This window comes from Artemia franciscana, chromosome 4 (assembly GCF_032884065.1).
Source record: "Artemia franciscana chromosome 4, ASM3288406v1, whole genome shotgun sequence".
Taxonomy (NCBI): domain Eukaryota; kingdom Metazoa; phylum Arthropoda; class Branchiopoda; order Anostraca; family Artemiidae; genus Artemia; species Artemia franciscana.
Window position 1 is genome coordinate 10956367 of NC_088866.1, and position 27499 is coordinate 10983865.

At 35.6% G+C, this 27499-nt stretch overlaps 2 protein-coding genes across 9 annotated transcripts in view; one reads left to right on the plus strand and one right to left on the minus strand.

The window, feature by feature from the left end:
• Nucleotides 1–5641, plus strand: part of LOC136025976 (uncharacterized) — a 391881-nt gene extending 386240 nt beyond the window's left edge. For all 7 annotated transcript variants that reach the window (XM_065702101.1, XM_065702103.1, XM_065702104.1 and 4 more), the window contains one exon: nucleotides 658–5641. In XM_065702101.1, coding sequence (XP_065558173.1) covers nucleotides 658–1575 — 918 coding nt within the window. In that variant the 3' untranslated portion in view covers nucleotides 1576–5641. The remainder of the gene's footprint in view (nucleotides 1–657) is intronic.
• Nucleotides 5642–10184: 4543 nt separating this feature from the next.
• The window catches only part of LOC136025978 (LIM domain kinase 1-like), a 142758-nt gene continuing 125443 nt past the window's right edge, over nucleotides 10185–27499 (minus strand). For both annotated transcript variants that reach the window (XM_065702108.1, XM_065702109.1), the window contains exons 11-13: nucleotides 23840–23994; nucleotides 19020–19132; nucleotides 10185–15736 (exon numbers count right to left, since the gene is read on the minus strand). In XM_065702108.1, coding sequence (XP_065558180.1) covers nucleotides 15567–15736; nucleotides 19020–19132; nucleotides 23840–23994 — 438 coding nt within the window. In that variant the 3' untranslated portion in view covers nucleotides 10185–15566. The remainder of the gene's footprint in view (nucleotides 15737–19019; nucleotides 19133–23839; nucleotides 23995–27499) is intronic.

A 27499-nucleotide genomic window follows, 5' to 3' on the forward strand; every position in this document is an offset into this window, starting at 1 on the left:
TTTCGACCCAAAGAACGAAGTGAACAGCACGTAATCTGTAAAAAAGAGTGTGGAAAGAAAAGTTTTTTTTATTACGAAGTTTTTATTTGAGAGAAAGTTTGCTAATAAAGAAGCTAAATAAATTTAACACCTACAGGTACCGCTTGAAGCTGAATAAATGGGATTCGATCCACCAAATCGATTCGATCCAAATTTGAATTTTGCCCCAATTCTTTAAGAATGAGTTCTGAAACCGAATTAGAACAGTAAAAACGCTTTTTCAGAAGTACTAACAAACTTTTGCGTAAAGAGTGAGGTTTGAGGAGGAGACAACACCCTTCACATATGTAATAATTTCTGTTCGTTTTAATTTTTAGTGTTGCTCCCTACTTTCAGTTGAAAAAAAATATTTTTTTATTTAGTTATCCCAAAAAGGCTCCGTAGTCTATATTAGATGGGGAAAACACACATAGTATTTAAGCATTAGCTGATTTTCAGTAACAAAAAAGAAAATATAAAGTGGACAAGGCTTGTCAAAGGTCATATTGGAAATTTTGTTTCCTGAACAATTAGAAGTTAGAAAATGCGGCTATTATCTAAAAACATAAATCTCCGAAAAACTTTAGTCAATCTGAATTTTTTCTCAATGAATTCACTATAAATACTTCTTTTTTCCAGCGGGGTGAATCATTTGATTCGATCATATACCGATCGAGCTCACACTCAAACCTTGCTGATCTAGAAGAAGATGAAGAATACATACCATCATCTTGGGAAGAGTTGTCTGAAGAAGAAATACAAGAATCGCGAGGCCTACCTCCAGCCATAAAGCCTCTTTCAGTTAAGCAGCAATTTTCCAGAAGCGATGAAACGATAATTCAGATTGAGCCAGAAGAAGACTTTATTTCAAATGATATGGATGACTCCTCATCTGAAGAAGAAGATGAAATGCTAAGTGACAACTGGGAGTTAGCTTTATTGGCAAAAGAAATAGCAAAACAAACCAGTACGAAAAGCAAAAACTGTAAAGAATCTAAAGTAGAAAGACTGAAAAGAAAAGCAGAGAGTGGGAAAAATTTGACTAGATCTGAGAAGGACTTGCTTGAAATGGTTATTCAAGATGAAGAGAAAATGGAGCGAAAGAAAACCAATAAAAAGTCTCGAAGTCTTGATGAAGCTGCAAGGATCCCTGTTGAACGAAGCTATGTCTCAAAAATAAAACAGTCAATACCTGAAAGCAAGAGCTTAAGCCCCTCGACATTACGTACCTTCCAAAAAATAAAAAGAACTGAAAGCCTGGAACCGGCTTCAAAGCCTGGCATGTTACAGAAATCCACAAGCATAGACATAAAATCAAAGCCTATATCTGCATTATATAGACTTCGTCGAAATCTGAAGCGGTCCATGACTTCATCGATCTCAAGATTGACTGACATACAGGAAGACGAAGCTAATCAGGGAAAACGAAGTATTTCTTCTCATAATTTGGCAAAGCAAAGACGGGAAAGTGTTGAAATGAGGGAAATAAAATCAATTTACTCAAGACGCATATCAGAAGCAGAGCCATTATTAGGAATGACGAAAGTGCCACATTAGTGCCACTTAGAAATCACAATAAAATAGAGATGAATCAGACTTTTATTCTTTTCTCGAGATGTTTGCCGGGTCGATTATTTTTTTTCAACAAATCTATATGGAAAAAAGTGAAAAATACGCGAAAGACAAACAGTGCCCAGGCCAGACGGGTAATGAGCATATCCCACCTCCCCTGACTGATATACGGGAAGACGAAAATAATCAGGGGGGAAAAAGTATTTCTTCTAACAATTTGGCAAAGCAAGGACGGGAAAGTATTGAAATGAGGTAAATAAAATCAGTTTACTCAAGACGCAAATCAGAAGCAAAGCCATTATTAGGAATGACTAAAGTGACAATTTAGTGAACGCAGAAATCACAATAAAATAGAAATGAATCATTGAAAGAGTCCCAAGGCTTATACAGAATTTTGAAACTTTTGCCTTTTTTCATCAGTGTTAACCGAAAATATATAAATTCCCAAAACGTGCCGCATTTTGCCAAATTGGGAAATTTACAGAATAAAAAGTACTTTATAAAATAGGAAATCATGGATTCGTAGCATCATTGCCTGAAAGCGGTTTTGTCAAAGTAACAATTTTTGTCGAAACTGAGTTACAATCACTATCTTGTAAAAAAAAATATCTTTTAAATCGTTTAATTGACATTACTGTAACATGTCCCTAATTGCATATGTTTGTCAGTTCTCCTTTGCCGAATCACATACTCTTTAAAGCAGTTTTGCCAAATCATATATAACATTTTCCATTTTGCCGAAAGTTGCTGATTTGCTGAGTGAAAGTTGGTTACATGGTTAGAAAATTAGCGCTCTAGGTATAACCGATTCTGATATATAAATGTCAAAATTTTCAAACTTGCTTTCTCGGGTTTTTGGAAAAAAAAGATTCAGCAAAACCACTTTGAGGTGGCATCATGGTAAAAACTCGAATAGTTTGTTACAGACTTGAAAGCATTTCATAGATTTGGTAAACAAACTGTTATCTAATTTTGATTGATTTCAGCATTTTCTCGAATATTTCTAATTAGTTCGTCGCAAATTTTGTTGATGGGTTTATATTACGGTAAAGGCCTTATAGGGGAACATAAAAGGTGTCGCTAGTATTTCCAAGTATATAGCAAATTTGAGATGGAAAAGGGAGCAAAGTTTTATTTCAGGATCAACCCGCTAACCCAGAAAAATGTAATCCCACCCACAAAAATGCCAACTACCCCAAATTATCAAAAAAATTTAATCTGGTTTTGAGTTCAATGAGGATAAAACAACAAAGTGAGGATCCTAAAACAAAACGCACTGCATATTAAATTTTCCAAAGTGGCAGTTGATTTTTAACAAAGTTTGTAGTAAAAAATCACTGAGATTGTGGATTATAATATGAAACAAAATTTAAAATTTTAGAAAGACCATGAATGGGCCGGGATTAAATTTCGAAAAATCGGCAAAGAAATTATACTTTTCTAACGTTAAGGATTTATGGGGAGTGATAATGTGTCATAGAGAGAGTTGGAATGGCAAGATTTATGAAAGGATGTTTATAGAATTGTGAGTAGAGCCTGCATAAATGTTGGAAGAAAATCAGACATTTTAAAAGTATTCAGGAGATTACTTTGTCCAAAAAAACAAAAAAAAAACAAAAACATGACACATTGGAAAACTTTCAAATGGAAAGTTTGACAACTTACTACCAGCAGCGCGTCGTGAATAACCTAACCTCTCACTTTTTCTTACGTAAAAATTGCGTCTTTTTATCTGATGAAAGCAAAGAATGACGGTAAAGCTTAAATCATGAGGAAACTATTCAAAATCTTTGGGGCTGCCATATCCTGAACTCGCTGCTCAGTAGACTAAAATCCAATTCCTACTTTCCAAAAAAATCTGGATAATCGATTTATATATCTATGAAAGTTTATTACATTTCACCGATAACAAACAATGAAATGTCGTTTTTTCAATATATTGCTTTCTGGTCAACCAAAGTTAAATTTTGGAATAAAAGCAAATGGCTTTTTGGGTAAAACAACCCAGATATCTTTAGGGGTTTTCGCATGTTTAAATCTTAACTTCGCTTTAAAAATCGTATGGGACCAGGGTAAATATTCTGAAAAATTTACGATGCATATGGTTTTATTTCAGGACGCTTTTATCTGCAGTTTCAACGCTGTCTCAACGTTGTAATTTAAGAACTCTAAGATTTGCAGTTTCAACGTTTTAATTAGAGGCTTTAAGAACTCTTAGATACCTGAACCCTTAAATTAATTCCTTTAAGAGCACTTAAGTAACTTTTTTGATTATGAAGCTCAATTTTTGATTAATTTTGGCTTTCTATGTGGCAAGAACCACCTTATTATGCACAGGCTTGAATATCACTGTGTATAAACTGAAAGCTAATGCGAGCCCGGAAATTCTTTCATTTGTCATTTGTTGGGTAGTGGGTTTTGTGGCCACCAATTTAAACTAAAGTGAACCTTTAGTATAGAGAATTTCCCGTTTGCTTTTAGAAAGTTTTAGACTGTTTTTATTACTATTATAATTTTTTGGTATCTACTGATACTGAGTTCTTTGCCAAAGAGTTTGAAGTTAAAATGAGAGTGGTCACCTATTCTCGTTTCTTTTGCTCAAAATGAAAGTTTTCAAAACTAAAAACTGGTTTTGATTTAAATTGACCAAAGGCTATTCTTGTTCCTAGACCTAAGACAGAACGTTACTTAGCTGTTTTCGTTCAGTTTTTTTTTTCATCCTGTCTTCAGGATTCATTAAAACTTATATTTTTTTTAATAGAGTTAAAGGCTTTTATTATATTTGTTATAGGGTTATGGTTATTATAAGATTAATGAATTTCTGTATCCCAACAATACTGTCTAAGACCGCCATTCCTAACTTGGGGTACAGGCTCCACCGGTGGGTTATGTTAAAATTTAGGAATGACATCGGTATGAGTATGATATGTGCCCTTGGGCTGACAATACTTTAGAGCCTTAAATTCAAAAAACAGCTGTAATGTCAATGACGTCGTATTCAAGTACATTTAAAGAGCAGAAACAATAAGATAGTTCTGCAATGACGTGATACACTGTATAAAAAAGTATTGTATTTAGGCAATATTTTTTATTAGTGCAAAAAACGCCTCGGCCTTATAAGCTCCCTTCAGGTGACTACGCGTAATATTTTGAATAATAAAATTTAAATATCACGAGGGTATGGTGGGGCATGGCCCAAAATAAGTTGGGAACCACTGGTCTTAGTCACGTTTGACTCATTATCAATCGAAAATGTAAATTAACAGCAAGTTCAATATTGGAATGCTGTCAACGTCTTTCATCCACAATATTTTGATGTAACTACTGGATACATTTTAGACAATCTTCTTTAATATTAGTGGGCTATACTACTAATCATCAATGCAATAATTATCATCACTTTCACAAACTTACATCTTTTAATTCATTAGATGTTAATGTAACGTGCTGATTTTAGGCTCCTTGTCAACCTCCTCCATTCCTCCAGGGAAAATCTTAATTTTTCTACGAGTTTCCAAATAATTCCTATATTTTCTTTAGATCCCCTTTGTTCATTTTTTTTTTTTTCAAGTGAAACATTTTACAAAGTTGTTCAGAAGAGTTTTGTCACGTTTTGTTTTCAATTATTATAGGCATTAGAAGGAATATGTTAGGAAACTAACTGCAAAGACCATGGAAGAGTATTTTTCTTCATAGTCCATATTTTTCATATTACAAATAAAATACATATTGAGAATTTGTTCAATTTGTCGTTTTTTCAGAGTGAGCTTAAATTGAAAAGAATTTATTATATATTTTCTCAAGTAGTCTTAACTTTCCGACGCGAGAGAGATTACAACCTAGCTAGAATATACTGAATACTATTACATCTTTATATATGACAAACTCAATTAAGGTGACTTTTAATTTTAAGTTCACTTTTTTGTCACACTCGAAAATTTAGAAATATTTTGCTGGTCGTTTTCAATTGACTGTCTCATGTAAACTATAGAGCGGTAAGATTATTTGTTCACATAGTTTATATTATAATTAAAACCGTTTTAGAAGACCACTCACTAGATTTTTTTCAGTAGGTTTAACTTAAGATTAAATAAAAAAAAACAAGTTTTTTTTAACTGAAAGCAAGGAGCGAAATTAAAACTTAAAACGAACAGAAATTACTTCGTATATGAAAGGGGTTGCTTCCTCATCAACGCCCCGCTCTTTACGCTAAAATTTGACTCTTTCTCTCAACTCTACTTCTTGAAATAGTAAAAAAAACTTTAGCGTAAAGAGCGGGGCGTTAATGAGGAAGCAGCCCCTTTCGCATACGAAGTAATTTCTGTTCGTTTTAAGTTTTAATTTCGCTACTTACTTTTAGTTAAAAAAACTTTCACCCACAGATGAATAATTAAAACGAAATTTGCATATTTTTTTTTTTTTGGCTAAATGGGTTTCTCATAGTTTTGATCAAATGATTTTGAGAAAAAAGGAGCGGGGGAGGAGGCCTAGTCGCCCTCCGATTTTTTCGTTACTTAAAAAAGCAACTAGAATTTTTAATTTTTTACGAATGTTTTTATTAGTAAAAGACATACATAACTTACAAATTAGCTTACGTAACGAACTTTTATTTTCTCATGTTTTTATTACGTATGTGAGGGGGTTCAGCCCCTCGTCAGTACTCGCTCTTTACACTAAAGCTTAAATTGTGTCCCAATTCCTTAAGAATTACCCCTGAATCACAAAAGCCATAGAATAAATAGTTGAAGTTACTAAAAATACTTTAGCGTAAAGAGCGAGGTATTAGGAGGAGGTGAGCCCCTCATATATGTAATAATTTCTGTTCGTTTTAAGTTTTAATGCTACTAAATACTTCCAGTTGAAAAAACGTTTTAATATTTATTTTTTTATTGTTTTTTTTTTAATAATGCTAGAAAATCCTGCGCTCGCTTCATGGAAATTTTCTTCCCCCATGACAAATTCCTCGATTGAAAGTTCCCCCAATATATCCCCCTCTTTTCAACCCCTCCCCCAACCAAAAAATCCCCCTGAAAATGTCTGTACGCTTCCCAATAACCATTACTATATGTAAGCACTGGTCAAAGTTTGTAACTTGTAGCCCCTCCTACGGCGACTGTGGGGGAGTAAGTCGTCCCCAAAGACACAGTTATAAGGTATTTCTACTACGCTGAATAAAATGGCTATCTCAGAATTTTTATCCGGTGACTTTGGGAAAATAATTAGCGTGGGAGGGGGCCTAGGTGCCCTCCAATTTTTTTGGTAACTTAAAAAGGGCACTAGAACTTTTCATTTCCGTTAAAATGAGCCCTCTAGCAACATTCTAGGACCACTGGGTCGATAAGATCACCCCTGAAAAAAAACAACAAATAAACATGCATCTGAAGCTTGAAACTTTGGAGCTTGAAACTCCAACAATGGGGTTCTCTGATATCTGAATCTGATGGTATGATTTTTGTTAAGATTCTATGACTTTTAGGAGTGTTTCTCCATATTTTCTAAAATAAGGCAAATTTTCTCAGGTTTGTAACTTCTGATGGGTAAGACTAAACTTGATGAAACTTATATATTTAAAATCAGCATGAAAATGCGATTCTTTTGATGTAGCTATTGGTATCAAAATTTTTAGAGTTTTGGATTTTTCCATTTTTTAGAGATTTGGTTACTATTGAGCCGGGTCGCTCCTTGCTACAGTTCGTTACCACGAACTTTTTGATATTTAGCTTAATTGCACTGAACATAAAGCAGGTTGTATTTCGAGCCGTGTTTTATAGTCATCACAACATCAATATCACCCCAATAAAAGAAATTTCCCAATTCTAATCAAGGTTTACAAATAGGCTAAGCGTTGTGCTACACCCCTACCTCCCTCTCCAACCCACTCAACGGCTTGACTGTCACTTGTCTTTTTTTGAAAACGTCTTTCTTTGTCTTTTTTTTCAAAACACGGACACAAGAATAGAAAGCTGTATGTAGCTTAGGATACAAGTTTCAAGCTTTCAAAAAGAAACTTCCAGTCCTTTTTCAAAGGATCTTTAGGAGGTAAGTTTGTTTTGGCACTCTTGTTCCCTTTCTCTCTCTCCCACAGATTCTTTCCTAAGCACTCTTATCCCTCCCCGAACACTTCCTCATATTTCTGACTCTGTCCCCTCCCCCCATTCGTTCCCAAGATGTTACAGATGCGCTGCTTTGACAGCGGAGAGAACATAATGTCTTTTATATTTACCTCACTTCTTCACCATAAATAAATGCGAATTTCCAATGGGACTAAAAATTCTGAAGCTTTTAGGCGGATCGAAGACCCATTTATTGGCTCCCACGTCACTTTCCCATAAACACTGAGGCCCTCTTGTGTCATACCCCCTCCCCCCCCAAAAAAAATCAAATTTTTTAGCTAGACTCCCGCGATTCGTTCCCAAAATATTGCAAATATGCTATGTTGACAACCTGGATACACGGTTTTTTTTGTTATTTATTTTGGATTACCTCAACCCTTCTGCCAAGTCAAAATTTGAGTTTCACTTAGCCCCCATCGCCCTCTAGAAATTTCAACTCGATCTTCCAGGTTGCTCCTGATACAATGGAGCAATATAATGGAAAAAAACATTTTTATAACCTACTTTGCTCTTTCATTAAGTATAGATTCTAGTGAAACAGAGACTCGTAGCAATCAAAATTTTAAAAAGATCAAAGACCAAAAAGTTTCAATTTGATTCCGAGAGTCAATTCAAGGATATTGTAGATAGATTGTAGATTCCATAGGGGCGAGCTTATAGTGCAAAACGGTTTAGGTGGATCCGAGAAAAAAACTCCCCATCCCCTTTACCCCTCTATCTTAAAGTTAAAACTCAAGGTCCCATTAACCCCCTTAATGCTCCATGAAAATTCGATACGATTTTGTTCGAAATGAGATTCCTCCCGACCTCTTGTACGATACAATCTTGCGCGGAAAATGAATACAAAATATGAATAAAGACGCGCCTACTACACAAACACACTAAGTTTCATATATGTATTCATTAAAGGCTTAGAAATTTATTCAAGGATTCCACGCCATCCAGGGTTTAATGGTCCATCTCTACGGTAAAAAGGGATATTAGGAGGACCAATCCAATTTCTATACCATGGCTGCAGCAGTAGGTGCAACCTAATAAAGGGCAAACAACACCCCATAACAACCGAAAGTTTAAAAACACTTTTGGGAAAAAACTTCCTTGCGAGAAAAGTTTTTTTTCAAGGGTTTTTCAAGTATGATAACTATTATACAGGTTTGTTTTAATAGTAAAAGATTTTGAAGAAGAGCTTGAAACAGCTCGAGAATAATGGCTGATAGAAATTATAATTATACCACCGGATCGCCATGGTCGATAACCCTAAACTAGAGATTTTGAAACCACTCCCCCCTTCTTAAAAGTTAAGATCCCCCCTTTTGCATGGGTAGCAATGAAGTGCCTGGTTTTATTTTCACCTTTGAGCTGAAGGATCCTTCACGATAAGTTGGAAAATTTGCCCCTAAAACGTATTATATGAACATTCAAACATTCCCTTCTAAAAAAAATAGCTACTGCTCCATCCCTAGTCTTTTATGCGCAGCTATGCATTATTGTGGAACTATTAGCACTACTATACACACATTGTGTACTGTAGGAGCTTATTATGCATGTGGTGTTGGTATTTAGACTACTGCACCATCATGTAATAAATTGACCTAAACTGAAATACTCTCTGTGCAGCTTTTCAGGGGTTCTTAACTAACTAGTTACCTTGGAATACAAAGTTCAATAACATTTGCCCTATACAAGTTTAAAACTTTAGTTTTCAGGACAAAATGATCTGGAAATATATTTACACAGCTACAGGTCTTTCTGAATAATATCGAAACAAGCGTATGCAACCACGACAGGCTCAAGTGCGAATATAGTAAACTCTCCTATTATTTTTAAGCTGAACGGAATCCTAAGAAAGTGATTATTCTCTGCTTTGGAAAATCACCGATAAAAGGCAAAAATTATATTTATACTTATATTTATAACTATAATTATTCCGAAAAATATGGCATCTTATATCCTGCAATGCTAATAGAAATTGATGGATGGTTAGAAGTAGTTTCCCATGGAAAATGCCAATATCCCCGGGGAAAGAAGAAGTTTAGCTAAAGCGAGTGAAACCACTTTTTGGATAAAACGAAATTAACTAGGAAGGCAGAATGGTGTCATCTATATCAATAAAATAGTTTTTGTATTGGACTTGCCGTCTGTCGTATATCTGTTCTATATGCAATCTTTTCAAAAAGGAAGAAACTTTAAAATTTGAATATTACTTTTCTTTAAAGTCTTTCCGAGAAGAAATCAATTAAAAGAGAGTAAAGAGTGATATTAAAAGTCAAACCGAGCAAAATTAAGTTCACATAATCTGTCAAAATGTAAAATACAGAATTTTTTTTCTACAGTAAAGTGCAAATGACACACCAGCCTTTAGAGGATTTTTAAGGATGGCAATTCATCTCCTGGAGTGTTTTTAGTCTCCTCCCCCATAAAAAAACCCTGAAGTATAGAAACCTGACAACATCAAAACAATAAAAGACAAAACAGCAAAAACAGAAGAAAAAAATATATATTAACAGTCTTGAAACAAATTACAAAGACAAGTGTGAGATAATATATAAAATATATACTATTTTGTAAGGTACACTACAGCTTATATTATTTGGAACACACCAGTTAAATTGTTATCTTTGGAATGCAGATCTTAACTCTACCGGACAGTAGGAAAAGGGGCTAAATATAACGTACGAATTTCAAATCAAAAGCAACTTATACATGTTTCGCCTTTCCAATACTCGACTGTGCAATATCAAAAGTGCCAATTCTTGCGGAAAATTTTCAAATCCTTTAAACTCAATCCTTTCTTTCTGATAGTGAAAGCTAAGGAGGAAAAATGGAAATTTTGAACTTACTTGATACCCCCCCCCCCCCCCTTGTCAAAAACAAAAACATTATTTAGTGGTTTTGATCTAGGATAGGCTATAGATGCTTGAACTGGGTTTGAACCGCCAATTTTGTTTTGATAAGTCTTTTCAATTAAAAAATTAAAGTAATTAGCATATGCGTGCAAACGATATCGTGCATTTTACTCGTATTTCTTTTAGGTTATTATACATTTTATTGACATTTCTTCCCTGTAAAAGGATTTCTATTTAATTTATATGATCTATCTTCCTATACAGACGAAGGGACTATGGATAATATAAATCCTTCAGGGGTCATTCTCACTAAGTCCACTCTACATTTGCAGAAGTTTTAACTTCATTTGATCGATTTCCCAGATAAAAAGGATATTCTCTGTGAGATAGATAAGCGCCAAATACGACAAAACTGTATTTCACTGGGTTTATCTTACTAAAAGATAACTTGACTTAATTTAACAAGTCCGCTCTGCGGCGCAGAGACGAACTGATGACTCGATATCGACGATATCGATAGACGAACTCGATAACATAACTAGACCTTCTGATTAGGGACTTGATTAGAGACCATGAACAATTTGTTGGCTATCTTAGAATTCCAATTCTTTTGTATTTTGACTCTTTTTGGGCAAAAATTAATGTTTTGTGGCAGAGAATGATAGAAAAATGTCAATCTGCCATGGGAGGGGGGGGGGGGCTCCAAACCACAGGTTCAGGATTTTAGGCCATAAAAAATTGATTGGAAATCTTATAATTTCCAATCAAAGTGAAATCAAAGGGGCTAAATATAGCATACGAATTTCAAATCAATAGCAACTTATACATCTTTCCCCTAAAAGATAAGATTGACTCAAATCAACAAGTCCGTTCTACGGCACAGTGACGAAATGATCACTGTGTGTTACATATAACAGACCATGGCTTTAAAAATGTTAGATGTGAAATATTGAATTTGTTAGAGCCTAACCTCTACGAGGAAAAGGCAAAGAAAAACGATACAATAGAAAAAAGCATTTTAATGACAAACATTATCTAAATTAATTACTAGTTAAAATCTTGATTTCAGTGTTTGATTGTTTTGGAATGGCATGATCAGAACTTCTTTTTATAAACTTAAAAAATAAACAAAAAAACGGGTAGATTTCCTTCACTGTGGCTATGGAAGAAGATCAGATTGGAGATAAATTTTTTCCGCTGAAATATTAATACCGTAGGACTGATCCAAAATACATTTTTACACACTTTGATTTCATAATTTTCTAACTTTGTTATTTTACTGTAGTAACTTATTACAATTAGGTAATGTAGTAAAAGTGAGTCCTTTCTCAACATTTTACGACTAGTGGTTCGGCACGACCACCTCCGGCGAAAAAAAAAAACACCCACAAAAACACCAAACTGTCGATGGTTGGTAATCGGAAGATGATGACCATGAGTAGGATTGGAATAGGCCGTGATCAAGGGGAGGGGATCCTTCACATCATTATTGGAGGAATCTTAAGCCCTGTGTGAATGAAAAACCCTTATCAATCAAAAATAGCACACCAAAAACTTGCACAGGAAATATTCACTGGACAGAAACAAGTAACTAAAATTTAACAAAAACAAATTAAGGTTTAGGCACGATTATAGGCACAGCCTTTCAAAACTTGGAACTTTATTTAAGACCTTCTTTGAGCATAATTCTGGATTCCTAAAGTAGATGATTAGTTAACACTTCAACATTGGATATTGAAATGTGACGTTTTTCTCTTACATCTCGGTGAGTAGTTAAAAACCTATTTTCGATGGGATACAAATAATACTAAAATTTAATTTGTCCTATTTTGACCCAATCAGAATTTTTTGTAGAATTTCCAAGCCAATGAGAAAACTCCATACAAAATCTTATTGGTTCAAATTCGGCTAGGCTAAATTTCGGCATGTTATTGTGAATACTACTATGAAATATAAACACTACTACTATGGGGCTTAACTACTATGGTATTTTCACTGCTGATTTTAGTTATTTTCATAATTTTACAGTCTCTTGTTTTGCCTTATTTGTGCTATTTGGATTCTCAATAATAAAGAAATTTTATTTAGAATTTAAGCTTTTTAACTGCATTGTAACTTTTTTTGGTAAAATGTGGAATTTTATCACGATCTTTCCAACTGCTGCAGTTCCATCGTAATTTTTTCTCGGCAGAATTTCTGACGCTTACGGCAATGAGACACTGAAAATTCTGATGCGAAAGTTCAAGTCCTAAAGAAAGGACTTTTTTCAGTAAAAAAAAAAAAAAAAAAAAAAAAAAAAAAAAAAAAAAAAAAAAAAAAAAAAAAAAAAAAAAAAAAAAAAAAAAAAAAAAAAAAAAAAAAAAAACTGTAAGTAATTAAACTCAATTGGTTTCCAGGACAAAATGCAAATACCACACAAAAGAAAAATCTAAAAAATAAATTAGAAAAAACTAACATTTTGCTCAGATATGCAACGTAAAGAACCAGTTTGACCAACAGGACCAGATACAGGGGCGGATCCAGAGCAAAATCTTGGGGAGGTGCAATGTGACAGGGGTGCCAATGAGCAAAACTTGGGGGGTCAATGTGAAAAAGGTACTAATAATTGACCAAACTGACAAATCTAACGGTAAGTTACCCTAAAACTCATCTGACTTAGTTCCTGGTATTTTTTATTCCCTCGTCTTGAATTGTTTTTCTGGAAGCCGCGGAACATTTTAAATCACCTCTCAAAAAAAAGAAAAAAAAACTTATTCATTATAATATATAAACTTTGTGATCATATTTAATACTAAATTCTATATCAAAATTACTAGAGTTAGAGACAGTTGGTCATTGAGTCACTACTCGGCCTAACCTCGTCCTTCTAAGCAGAGGATAAAGAGACCCAAAGACCACTCCACTAATGCTGAATGCTGAAACTCGACGCTAATGCTGAAAAAAGTGCCTTGAGGAGGCTTCTTCATTAAGACTAGAAGTAGTGGTTCTACTGTAAAACGTAAATAAATAATTACCAGCAGTGAATGAATACAGCTCCTGTAATTTTTACTGATCAGGAATCTAAATTGTATGTAAAAAAGGCCTTAAACAGTTCCACAACAACTTGTACTACATAATACGACGCATCATTTATTCATGAACTAGAGTAAATTATCCTTAACACTATAGCAATACTTGGACATATCCCTTGCTTGAATTTAATGTTTTATTGAGCTTCACAGTTATATTGATAAATTTCTTTAAGCGTATTTTCGAACTCTAAAACGCTACTAAAAGACGTCTAAGGAGACAGCTAGAAATTAAATAAGATTTTAAAGAAGCTACAATATAAAATCAGAAAAATCAAACATGATAACGATTAGCCATAATAGAAAAATGCTAATTATATAGTTAATATATAACTGAATAACACTAATTAATAACTATCAATAACACCAATCAGTAGCTAATAATATTAATAATTAATTCCTCACGCCTCTCAATACAAAATTTTCCCATAGCTGACACCTTATTAAAAAAAAATGTTATGGCAGGGCGAAGAGCGGATCGACTGCTCTTCGACGATGGTATCAGGCGAGGGTAACAGTTTTTGCGGAGTGCTATTACAGCATATCAGTTGGTTTTAGAATGTCCAAAAGAAGGCAAATATTTAAGCCTGCAGGCAAGCGAGTATATTTCATAGTAGAGGTTCTATACAGTAATTAGTTTTTTGTTTAAACATCACGTAGTTTGTTAACATTACTCTGTATTGTCACCCAGTTGAGGAATTGATTTATAACTCTTAGAAAAGCTTTCTAGAAGCGAAGAGGGGGAGGGTGTAAGAGTACTGAGAATTTTTGCTTGGGGAAAGGGGTTAAATTAATTTTTCTTTCATCCTGAAAACAGTACAGGTTCCATTTTCTGTTCTTATAACTGGCGTTCGACAAGATCTATGGTTAGTAAATAATAAATATAATAATAGATATAATAAAATGAAATAAATATAAAGAAAGAAACATAAGATAAAATAAAATTACTGAAGAATAAAAAGAAAGAGCAAAAAAATGAATAAAAGTTAATGAGCTGAAAATTTCTGGATTTCTGGAAAAGAAGGTCAGAACCCATACGGCTGTGGACTATAAGGGGAAAAATTAAATATGTCAAACATTTTAACTAGAGTAAAGATAAATCAAAAAGGAGAGGTCTATGCAACAGTCGTTATTTGACTCTTGCATTGTTATTTTGTGTAGTTTAGAAGAGACCCTACCCAAGACTATTACTAAAATCCATGATGATATTTTAGAAGAGGAGCTATTGGCTATCATTGAAAATAGACTTGTCAGGAGAATGAAATTTCAAGGAAAAATTGTATGCCTATATGATGCCCTAAGCACGTGTTTTCAGGCTAGGGATATGCCAAGTCCAAGAAGCTACTAGTGTTCATTCCACAATTTCTAGATCATCACATAAAATAGGGGCACGATTTTTTAAGCACATACTTAGGAAAAAAACAAGCGTACTAACTCACTATTGAAGTGGTGACACGAGCTGTGTTCTAACAGAAACTCAAAAAACTTGCTTTGAAATAGTGATTTAAAATTAATTCATCATCACTAAAACAAAAAAGAAAATTTCAAAGAATTTGTCTCGAAACGACATCAATAATAAAAAAACAAAAATAATGCTAATAATACACTTCACAGTGCTAAAGACACCTATTTTTGGTTGGCCAAGATGACAAAAAAATAGGTTGCTAGGCTAACATTTACAAGAAAAGCAAAAAAAAAGAAAAAAAAGAAGAAGTCAATAAGCTACACTCTTATCGCAACATACATCAGTATTCGACCACTAGCTAAACAAGTTCGAAGTAGATTAGTAGAATGGGAAGTCATTTAAGACAGTTCACGTACTTCTTGTAAAAAAAAAATGCACAGCACCAATTCAACTGTTTTATTCCAGTCTCAAGATCCAAAAAATGGCAGCACAATACAATATCAGTAGCTTCGTTTTGTATAGCGAAGTCAACGATTAGCAGACATCAAATACGATCAGCAGGGGCCAATGGGCGGCTCAGTGGTGGAGGAGGAGATCTTTCAAGTGAGAGATCGCTGACTGCCTCTCTTATGGTTTTCAAACTCCGAGGACTTAGTGGCGTTATTTGTTCCTCGATCACTGAGCTATCAGTATTCAGATCGTTGATGACTCGATCTATAATAAAAGAAATATTGAATTAAGACTTAATGTAACTTCAGAACTATCTTCCGGGGTAAATTCAGACTTTCTGTATAAACTACTGGTAATTTTACAGATTAAATATTATAAATAAAGGCAGCAGTACTGATCGTACTTCACCTGTTCTTTATGTCAGCATCTTTCCCTTATTTTTTTTCTCCCACTTCCCTATTTTTACCATTTCTGAAATACCTTTCCTCCCTTGTTTAACAAAATATCTTTCAGAAATAAAATAAAAAACGCTTGAAAGAGCATATTGGAACGTGAAAAAGTTCAAATTTAGAAAAATATTGATTTGAAACCAATTTATCGAAATCAACTTTTAAGCAGGTTATTTAGTAAGCTACAGAAAAACAAATTTATTAGCTCATTAATACATGAAATAAAGAAAAAAAAATCTTAAGTTCTATTCAAAATAATATATATATATATATATATATATATATATATATATATATATATATATATATATACTAGCTGTTGGGGTGGCGCTTCGCACCACCCCAACACCTAGTTGGTGGGGCGCTTCGCGCCCCCCAAGCCCCCCCGCGCGCGTAAGTCGTTACGCGCCATATTAGTTACGCGCCATTGTAGTTGTGTCCCTGTGTCCCACCTGTGAATAGAGATAGATATAAATATATGTTTTTAACTACGTAAAACATGCGAATATACAACATTCTTCGCTGTCCCATTGTCTGTGCATATAAATAGATTGTCAGGTTTACTGACTCTTGAACATGCAACATATAATTGTCCATGGGAAAAACAATCCGTATTCAGATCTATACCTCATTATTCTAATGATGTGTCCCTGTGTCCCGGTCGTCATTTATATTCCCTGTGTCCCGGTCGTCATTTGTGTCCCGGTGTCCCAGTTTGTAATTTCTCTTTGAGTGTCCCGGTCGTCATTTATATTCCCTGTGTCCCGGTGTCCCGGTCGTCATTTGTGTCCCGGTGTCCCGGTCTCTAATTTCTATTCGAACAATCCCTGTGTCCCGGTCGTCATTTATATATCCCGCCTGTGCCCCCGGCGTCCCCGTTGTAGTTGTGTCCCTGTGTCCCGGTCGTCATTTATATTCCCTGTGTCCCGGTCGTGATTTGTGTCCGGGTGTCCCAGTCTGTAATTTCTCTTTGAGGTTCCCGGTCGTCACTTATATTCCCTCTGTCTCGGTCGTCATTTGTGTGTCCCGGTCGTCATTTGTGTCCCGGTGTCCCGGTCTGTATATACATTCGTTTTTGAATTGGTCTTTTTTTTAGTTTTTAGTTTTTTACCTTTTTTTTAGTTTTTTTTTAGTTATACCTCATGATTCTAATGATTGCCCTTGAACTTTGTTGATGGTGATTGCTAAACGAACATTCCCTGCGTCGCCGTCGTCATTTATATATCACCCTGTGCCCCCCGGCGTCCCCGTTGTAGTTGTGTCCCTGTGTCCCGGTCGTCATTTATATTCCCTGTGTCCCGGTCGTCATTTGTATCCCGGTGTCCCTGTCTGTATATACATTCGTTTTTGAAATGGTACATGATGAAATACATTTTGTATTTTTCCCCTTTTTTTCTTTTTAGTTTTTTTTTATTTTTATTTTTTTTTTGTTTTATATATATATTATATATATGTATATATATATATGGTAAAACGAACCAAACAAATTGAAAATGATATCGATGATTATTAGGTTTTGGATTTTGACATGTATAAGGTCAGGTAAAACGAAGCAAACAAATTGAAAATTATAGCGATGATTTATGATTTGGATTTTAACATCGATAAGGTCATCAGTGCCTACCATACCATTTAAAATTGAAAATCAAAAACCTAGACTAGGTAAATCGTTGGAAGAAAGAAGAAGTTTTTGTCCCACCACCTGAACAATTAAAAGAAACCAAGGCTCGGCCATGTACCTTTCACAATGACAAAAGACAGGCCAAGGCAAAAGAAGAATTTTTGTTCCACCACCCGAACAATTGAAAGAAACAAGGGTTCAGCGACACGTCTTTCATAATGACAAAAGACAAGCCGATGCAATAATTGAAGGTCCAAAAAAAAACTTTACAAGGACACTACTTCTAATTTAAGTTCCATTTGGGCGTCACGACATCAAGAAAAGGCTCAAACTATCTGCTTTTAGAAGACAAGCGACAGTGAGAATCCATATGTAGAAGCTTGCCGCGTGCCATATATACATATATATATATATATTACACTTCCCTCAGTGACACGAATTTCAGACATAAAAACGGTGTCCAGCGTATCCCCCTACCCCGTAGAAATATCTCCCCCTCTGAGACGCAATCACGCAAGAAAAAACCTTTTTCGGTAATTTTTACAGGCTTAATTATATTGTCTTAGTTATATTCAGTTACAAAATGTCTTGGTTATGCGGGAGGGAGGCTGAGGAACTTAGTCTTTCCTCTTGATTCAGTACACTTTATCTAGTTGTTCTATCTGGAGTGCATAGTCTGGTTTAGGAAGGAAGGATTTATATATAAAACACATAAATGTTTTTTTTATACTAACGCAACCCTTAAAACGCAACCCTTGTCCGTGGAAGAGGCAGAAGAAACAAATCACTGAGTGAGAAAAGAAAAAAAAGAAAAAAGAACTTTACCACCACACTAATCAATAAATAAATAAAACAAACACCATTGTTTTTTACATCGCGGAACCATATACCCTCATAGTCCCCCATACAAATTATAAATAAACGCAAATCAAAATTCATATCCAGTAAAAGATAGTTCCTTAATAGTTTTTTTTAAATAAATGTGGATCATCATCGCTCTAAACACCACTTTATAAACTATTCAATTTTCGGGTACTTTTACATAGAACAGAAAAACATGAACAGGAAAAGGTGGCTCTAGGTACACGCAAATCAACACCATCCTAACGTTTGCCACTCATCGGTGGGCTTTGCAAGGTCCACGTTTTCCAGATGGGAAGAGGCAAAAACAAATCCCTATGTCTTCCCTAATTTTAGCCCATATTTCAAGCATGCAAATACTTGAAGATTAAAAAATCATAATTTGTTTGTAAAACAGGCAAACAAGGACGTATCTAGTGGGGAGGAGGAGGAGGGCGGGATATAAAAAGGTTAATAATTACGCCTAAACATTGAAAACTTTGACGAATCTCCAAAATAACCCAAAGGCTCTTCTAGTGGAGCAAAATTTCCCTCTTCCCATCCTTATATGGTAGGTCTAAATCCATAACCATAAATTTAATATTTAATAATGTTAATCAAACACGTGCGTTCTTACTTTCCAGAGTTTCAAGCTCTATAAGGAGATCACTAGGGACTGCATCAACGCCATCTTCATTTGCTGACGAAATTAATTTATCCAGCCATTCATTGATAACTTCAAACGATGGTCTAAAACAGAAATAGTTTATCGATATTTGTTAATTTAGTAACGAAGTTAAAAGCAAAATGTAAATAATAGCAATTCGATCATAAAGGTTTTTATTGATTTTTCCTAAGTACAAAAAGAGGAAAAAATTGTGGGCCCTCAAAAACTAGAACTCACTAGAAAACTTTACATAAAAGTCTTATATTATGCTACATTAAGCTCATTTTATCTAATGATCTTTGGAATTCATGTTAAATAATATCTGTAAGTTGAAGCATGAACTGGGGCCCACGGTTCATGGTATTGCAGAAACACGAGCTCCGATGTATAAAAAAGAAGCAAGAACATGTTCTGTTTCACGTTTGTCGTTTGGCAAAAGCTTAGGTAATTCCAGAGGTAAAATTTATATCCACAAGGCAACAATAAAACAGACACACTCCAATTAACCTTTTAAAATTAACCTTGAATAGACACACTAAACTTTTAAGGATTTCAGTATCTACATAGTGTCTGCTTTAATTACCTATGTCAAGTCCCTGGAAGAATTTCTGAGCTTATAGATCGGTCTGTAAAACGGGAAGTTCATTAGTGTAAAGGGAAACCTTAACAAAAAAGAAAGAACACCTGAAATCTCACGTGACATTGCTTCTAGTAAGAAATACTCATAAACTATCATTTAAGAATCCAGTTCCATACAGGCCCAACTAGGATCCAAACCGTTAGCCCTTACCCTCTCTAATTAGGATCCATTCTGGTCAAGCACCAATCCTGTAGATAGCTAGTACCTCCTGGGTACGCGGCACAGCGCCACCAGTGCCACTACTCATTGTACTAGGGTATGGTATCGTGTTCGAGCAGTCCACAGTCTCTCGTGGAATATTCTGCCCCCAATATTCGCAAGCCTAATAGGCTACCAAGGTTAGTCCTGAAGCCACTAATGTAAGTCCTCTGGCACTACGGTGCCCCAATCAACTCCGACGCGTCACGGATTCTACAAGTTCTATCCTTGATGATTTCTGATAGCCAGTAGGGATATGGAAAGTGTACTTTCCATTATATGTATCTGCCACACTGATTGGCCCAAAGTGTCACTGTAAGGGCTACAGTCATCAAGCTCAAAAGTTGTCTGAAAAACTATTATTTCCCCCAGGAAAGATATCTCAAAAAGCACAGAACTTTCCCTGTACCAAACTTTGCTCACTCAAATAATCTATCTTAACTCTAGGCTGGAAAGAAGAAGTCAAATGCAGAAAGAATAGCTTACTTCTTTTCAAATCAGATATCATATAAGGACCGAAAAGGTGATTCTCGTCTCCAAGAAAAAATAAAAGCCACCCAAGGTACGGCACATGGGGATCAACCAATCCTAGCCCCCAGAGGGTGCAACATAAAACCATGCGTCATCACCAATGAACGAACTTATTCTCTCTTCCACCCCCAGCGAATCTCAGCCAAGTCTGGCAGTCCAAAAATATATTTTTGTCAGTGATGAGTCATCCTTACTGTGTAGTTACTATTCAAGCTAATTAGCCAGTCAACGAGAGAATATCTTACGCTAAAACAGAAAACCAAAGATTATGAAGTAAAAAGAAAAAAAGAGCTTTGAACAGAGAGTCCCAAAAATAAGAATAATTTAATTTGGCAAAAGAAACTAAGGAAAAAGGACATTTATCTGGCAATCAGAGCTAAGGACCATAACGGGATCCAATAAACCCTTCTAATGAATAGGGATTGTGTGAATTTAGCCCTACCTTCAGAGAGGTCACATGGAGTAAGAAAAACTCGAAACCGGAGCTATACTATAGCGAAAAAGCCCACTTATTAATTAAGATGATAATGAATTGCCAAATGATGCCAAACTGATATTTGGTAGTCCCTTTTCATAGATATGCTGATGACTAGAATTTAGGAAACCATCTCTTGTAACTGACATAGGACTGGCAAGACCTCCGAAATGCACAACTAGGATACCATGTGTTACCCGTCATCAAGAAGAGTCGAACTTTAGAGTTCCTTCTGGGAAACGTCTTGATGACAAGGAGTTAGCAAACACACGCTCAACCGAGGTAGGATCGGTTTCAAATCCCGAAAAGGAAGAAGTCTCAGTTCACTAAGTTTTGTTGTGATCGGACAATCCGTTTTGGCAATGTTCTGATTAAAATAATTCAGGTCTCCCATATCCTACAGAGATAAGAACGGGTCTGGACTCCCGTGCAAATTACACAAGCAGACAATTAACTCTTACTTCAAACCAAAAGAGATAAAAGACTCAACAGTCGATCCTGGCATACGTAGTGATGTAAAAAATTCAGACTCTTCCCTCCCCATGGAGGTCCGATCTGGTATTTGCCTCTGGTTCACACTTTTGGCTGTATATTTTTGGGCTTGTATCTACATGTAAATTGTTCACATTTGCTATCCAGTCACAAGATCCAAAAAATGGCAGCACAATACAATATCAGTAGCTTCGTTTTGTCCCCCCCCCCTAGGAGGGGGGGGGCATATCACTCCTCCCCCAAAATGCTCTGAAGAACCCTCTGCTGGGAAAATTGTGATTCCAAATTAATTTTTTCGTCTCTTGTCATCCCTTAAACTTGGGTCAATGTTTATCTACAGTTGGAGATCTTTGGACTCGACATTGATGAAATTCTTTTTATTTTATGCTAAGAAATGAGCTTATTTAGAGAATATCTTATTTGAGAATGAATAAATTTCTCTAATAAATCTCCTCCTCTCTAAAGGGGTCATGGTTTGACCCCCACCCCAAAAGCAAAACTCAGAAATTAGCTTAACCCACCCAAGCTTATTGAAATCCAATAGCCCGCTGATAGATGTCCAAACTAAAATGTTTTACGTCCTCCCTCCCCTGCTCCTGGAGTGGCACGGTACAGCCTTGAACCAAACATGCACAAGCATTCTCTACCTCTTACTTTCCACTAAATTTGATTTAGATATGACAACCTGTTATGATAAATTCCGTGATGAAAAGCATTTAGCCCCTCACAGTGACCATACGAGGCGAGGACAGTCTAAGTGTATGATGCAGCTTCATTATATGCTGTAGCTTCGATAGTACATAAAATTATGTTAGTTAGCTCAAGGCACTGACACATTTTTGAAGGTGATCTCCTCTACCTTCGCCTACAAAGTGAAGTCTATGAACCTAAGGTCAATGCACGAAGGCCCTCTTTGTGCATTGATATAGCTTCATTATATGCTGTAGCTTCGATAGTACATAAACTTATGTTAGTTAGCTCAAGGCACTGACACATTTTTGAAGGTGATCTCCTCTACCTTCGCCTACAAAGTGAAGTCTATGAACCTAAGGTCAATGCACGAAGGCCCTCTTTGTGCATTGATATAGCTTCATTATATGCTGTAGCTTCGATAGTACATAAACTTATGTTAGTTAGCTCAAGGCACTGACACATTTTTGAAGGTGATCTCCTCTACCTTCGCCTACAAAGTGAAGTCTTTGAACTTAGGGTCAATGCACAAAGGCCCTCTTTATGCATTGATGTAGCTTCATTTTATGTTGTAGCTTCGATAGTACATAAACGTATGTTACTTAGCTCAAGGCACTGACACATCTTTGAAGGTGATCTCCTCTACCTTCGCCTACAAAGTGAAGTCTTTGAACTTAGGGTCAATGCACAAAGGCCCTCTTTATGCATTGATGTAGCTTCATTTTATGTTGTAGCTTCGATAGTACATAACCATATGTTACTTAGCTCAAGGCACTGACACATCTTTGAAGGTGATCTCCTATACCTTCTCCTACAAAGTGAAGTCTATGAACCTAAGGTCAATGCATAAAGCCCCTCTTTATGCATTGATGTAGCTTCATTTTATGTTGTAGCTTCGATAGTACATAAACATATGTTACTTAGCTCAAGGCACTGACACATCTTTGAAGGTGATCTCCTCTACCTTCTCCTACAAAGTGAAGTCTATGAACCTAAGGTCAATGCACAAAGGCCCTCTTTATGCATTGATGTAGCTTCATTTTATGTTGTAGCTTCGATAGTACATAAACATATGTTACTTAGCTCAAGGCACTGACACGTTTTTGAAGGTGATCTCCTTTACCTTCTCCTACAAAGTGAAGTCTTTGAACTTAGGGTCAATGGACAAAGGCCCTCTTTGTGCATTGATGTAGCTTCATTATATGATGTGGCTTCGATAGTACATAAACATATGTTACTTAGCTCAAGGCACTGACACGTTTTTGAAGGTGATCTCCTCTACCTTCGCCTACAAAGTGAAGTCTTTGAACTTAGGGTCAATGGACAAAGGCCCTCTTTGTGCATTGATGTAGCTTCATTATATGCTGTGGCTTCGATAGTACTTAAACCTACGTTACTTAGCTCAAGGCACTGACACATTTTTGAAGGAGATCTCCTCTACCTTCTCCTACAAAGTGAAGCCTATGAACCTAAGGTCAATGCACAAAGGCCCTCTTTATGCATTGATGTAGCTTCATTTTATGTTGTAGCTTCGATAGTACATAAACCTATGTTACTTAGCTCAAGGCACTGACACATTTTTTATTTCCTCTACCATTTGGTTATATCCTCTACCTTTTCCTACAAAATGAATTCTATGAAAATAGGGTCAATGCACAAAGGCGCTCTTAAGAAGTGCAAAAGTTCGCTTTTAGATGCAGTGTGAGAACCAGTTTTTGTTTTTGGACATAAAATACATAAATTGAAAAAAAGAAACCAACATACCTTCTATCCGGATTCAGATCGGTGCAAATAAAAGCAATCCTATAAAAAGCTTCGGGGCATTGACTACAGAATTTGTCTTTGAAAACTGTTCGATTCAACCCGAAATCTGCCGAACGGGGTAAATAATCAGGATCAGCAGTGATTCGACCAATTATCTGGAAGAAAAATACATAGAAGTATGATAAGACGTACTTCATTTTTTTTAACTGACCCCATATTTATGCTCATAAGCTTACATGCGCCGTCCACAGCGCCTAATATAAAGTCCGCTTAGCATGCACATTCACTTTGGCCATGAATATTTCTTAAATAACGTTCTACCTAAAATCTGCTTCAGGAAGCATTCCACAAGAATCAACTTTTATCGGAAGCGAGAAAAAAGAAAGAAGAAGAAAAGACATTCAGATTTGTTTATTTTCAATGTTAGTAAAAACAAGTTGCTAGACCGTATATCAAACGATGAGGTGTACAAAAACACAAAGTTCGATCAAGGACCATTGGGCTATGATGGGTTATAGCTTCCAAGGGCTATAATGAAAGAAATATTCAGATGGTCAGGTTACGTTTTCTGAATATATTGGGGTGGAGGAGCAGTGTTCCCAGCTGTGTTGGCTTCGGGCTGTTTGGTGCTGCAAAAAGTAGTTCTTAGTAATAGCTACTTAAGTGAAGATATTCTTTATTTTAAGGCAAAGCGAAAAAGATGTTGGTTTCAAAATATTATTGTTTAGCTATTTCTGAAAGTGAAAAAAAAACATGAAATAACGTATTTTAGAAAAACATGATACGTTTGAATGTTTTGCAGACTAATTGATATAAAAGAAAACGGATTCGAGGATATATGCTCGGTTTGGGTGTTGGATATGGGTATATACGGTTGTGATACAAGTAGTACGGTTGTGATATTACTTGTGATACAAATAGGAGTGCATACCCTTATAGGTACGAGTAGACATCCTAAGATGACTACAAATCAGTTAGGGTAGTGGGTATGAGCTTAAGCTTGACCCAATAACAACTGGAAGTCTTTGAAGTTACATAGACCGGTCTTTCAACGCTACCTATCTTATCCTAAAATTAGTCATGAAAACCTTTTTTTAAGAAAAAAAGTTTTTTCAAAAGACAATAAAGAACCACATAAAAGTCTAAAACAAGCAGAAATAAATCTACATAATGACTCGAACTTAAAACGAGCAGCAACAACAATTAATGAATAAATGAGACCCAAACAGAAAGTAAAATAAATAATCAAGTCATGCTTAAAACGAACAGAAATTACCAGCAACAGCAGTAAGGCCACAATCGTCTAGACCTTCTAAAGGTCAGAGCGTCATTTGTACTCTTCTAAACACGATTTATGATTTGAGAATTATGTTTTCTAATTGTTTACAACAACAACAACTATACAAAACTTTTTTGGGGGGAGGGGTCAACCCCTGTTCTTCTCAAGCTCATTGAATGACTTGGACACTATTTGTATTTTACTGAAAACGACATGTACTTTTGATACAGAGTTTTTATTTTCCAAAACATCAACAACAAGAATGACAAAAAAAGAAAAGAAAACCACCATTATAATAAAGCTTATTCTGAACAATTGCTCAAAGTAGATTGTTTATTCATTCCCCCAGAAAAGCGTTGCAAATTGTGGTGATTCATTTGGAGATTGATACTTGTATGGTTGAAATGTATTGCCACCTCCACAGTTTCCGAGTAAATTTGTTTGCCTTTTTTTATAATGGCACCCACTCGCTAATGTTCCACAAACGAATCCAAAACTTAACTCCTGTTTGGCTTGTAGCCAGCTGAACCTTTTCCTTTTTGATCGTTACGGATTAAAGCTTACAATACCGCCATGTAGATTCTAATTAGTACTATTTGTCTATCCCTAGCTTATCAGAATCATGTTGCTGCAGCGGCTCTTTAATGTAGTCCCGTTTTCAGGATTTGTTTAAGTGAGGTCGAAATAGAACGTTTTCATGCTCTTCATGTCCAACCCATCAGAACTTTCAAGCGTTTTGATCTTACGAGCTAGAAGTATGTTGGGAAGGGGTACTAAAAACGATAATTTGTACAACCCGTATCCAACTCCGTATTTAATTGGGGCGGCCCGAAAACAGGGCTCAATCTAGATGTTTTATTAAGGGGCTTGTCGGCTACCCTCATAATTCTCGGAAACGAATTTAAAAAAGAAACTAACTTTTGGCAGTGATCATTTAATTAGGAATCTGCACAATTTGATTGTTTCTAGGTAAGATGTGGCTTTTTTATTTACAAAAAAAATACCAACCATAACATTTATCCTTAAGGGAGGTGAGGGGGGGGGGGGGGTACAAAAAGAACCCGTAACCTTCCTTCAAAATCCCCTTTAGGCCTCAAGTCTTCTTGCGGATCTTTGGGTTATGCTCGAAATAACATTCATGTAACTGAGAAAACGACGCTATGTGACTCGTTAGTATGTGAAAAGAATTGGGCAATGTGAAAAAATATTTAATATCTTTTCGGATGAATCATAGTAAATATTTTTAAGATTAATATATTTTCTTTTTTTATTTATTTATAGGAATACTCATTGTTTATAAGGCTTTGTATTGTTGGAATATGGGTGAAGATTTCGTTGTATAAGTATATCTCTTGTTGGCTGATATCTGAAGGTGTTTGTATAGTTTCAGGTATTGGGCTCCGCTTAATGTAAGCGACGATCCAACCATCAATAGTCGTAATAGCTTCAAACCAGCTGGACAAGATCACTACAAAATAGATATGGCGGACCACCCGATAATGCTGCTGACAAACGCCTTGTACATCCTCTTAATTACTGATGTATTTGTCGTGAACAGATGGACCTATTGAAGAAAATATTGCAAGACCAAGTACAACGACATCAATTTCCACTTCGACCAGCGTTTGCAATGACCGTACATATAATGCAAGGTTAAACTTTTGAACTTGTTGGAGTGAGCTTTGTACACCTGTCTTTAACCACAGTATGTTGTACGTAGCATTTTCCCGTATTAAACAACACAATAGTTTGAAATTTCTGCTACGAACTGAAAATGAATGTCGGACGTGGATGTCGGACGAATGTTGTGTGGGAAGAAGTATTGAAGGCTCCCCATGATAGTTTTATTATTAAGTATTAATAGTGATAGCAACGACGGTTACCACAACGGTACGATAGTTTTACAACTTGAAGCTCTGTAAAAAAAAACACTATTTTAACGGGAATTTCGCATGATGCCCTGACGTCATTCATAAAATACGATCATCCCTGTGGAAAAAACGAATTCTTCTTAAGTCTCACCTATCTTTAGAGCCAAAAAATGGTAGTGTGCCAATTTTCCAAAAAATTGCCGAATCGTTTGGACATCTAGGGAGATGCGCACCAGGAAAAGGGTCTGAGCGAGCTTCGTATACATTTCTTATCAATCTGTTTCCTTCATCAGTATATATAAGCTTACCACGTACCAATACCAGGGTACCAAAGAAAGTTCGGTCCCTTGGTATTAGAAATTTTTACAACATTGATGAATTAAGTGAAGTCAGAGACTCAGGTGAGGATGATAAAAACACAAAGATTGACTCAACTGCACATCCGTTATTGGCTAATAAAAATACGATTATTGCTAAGCAGCATCACGCAGGAAGAAGCTGTTAATTAGC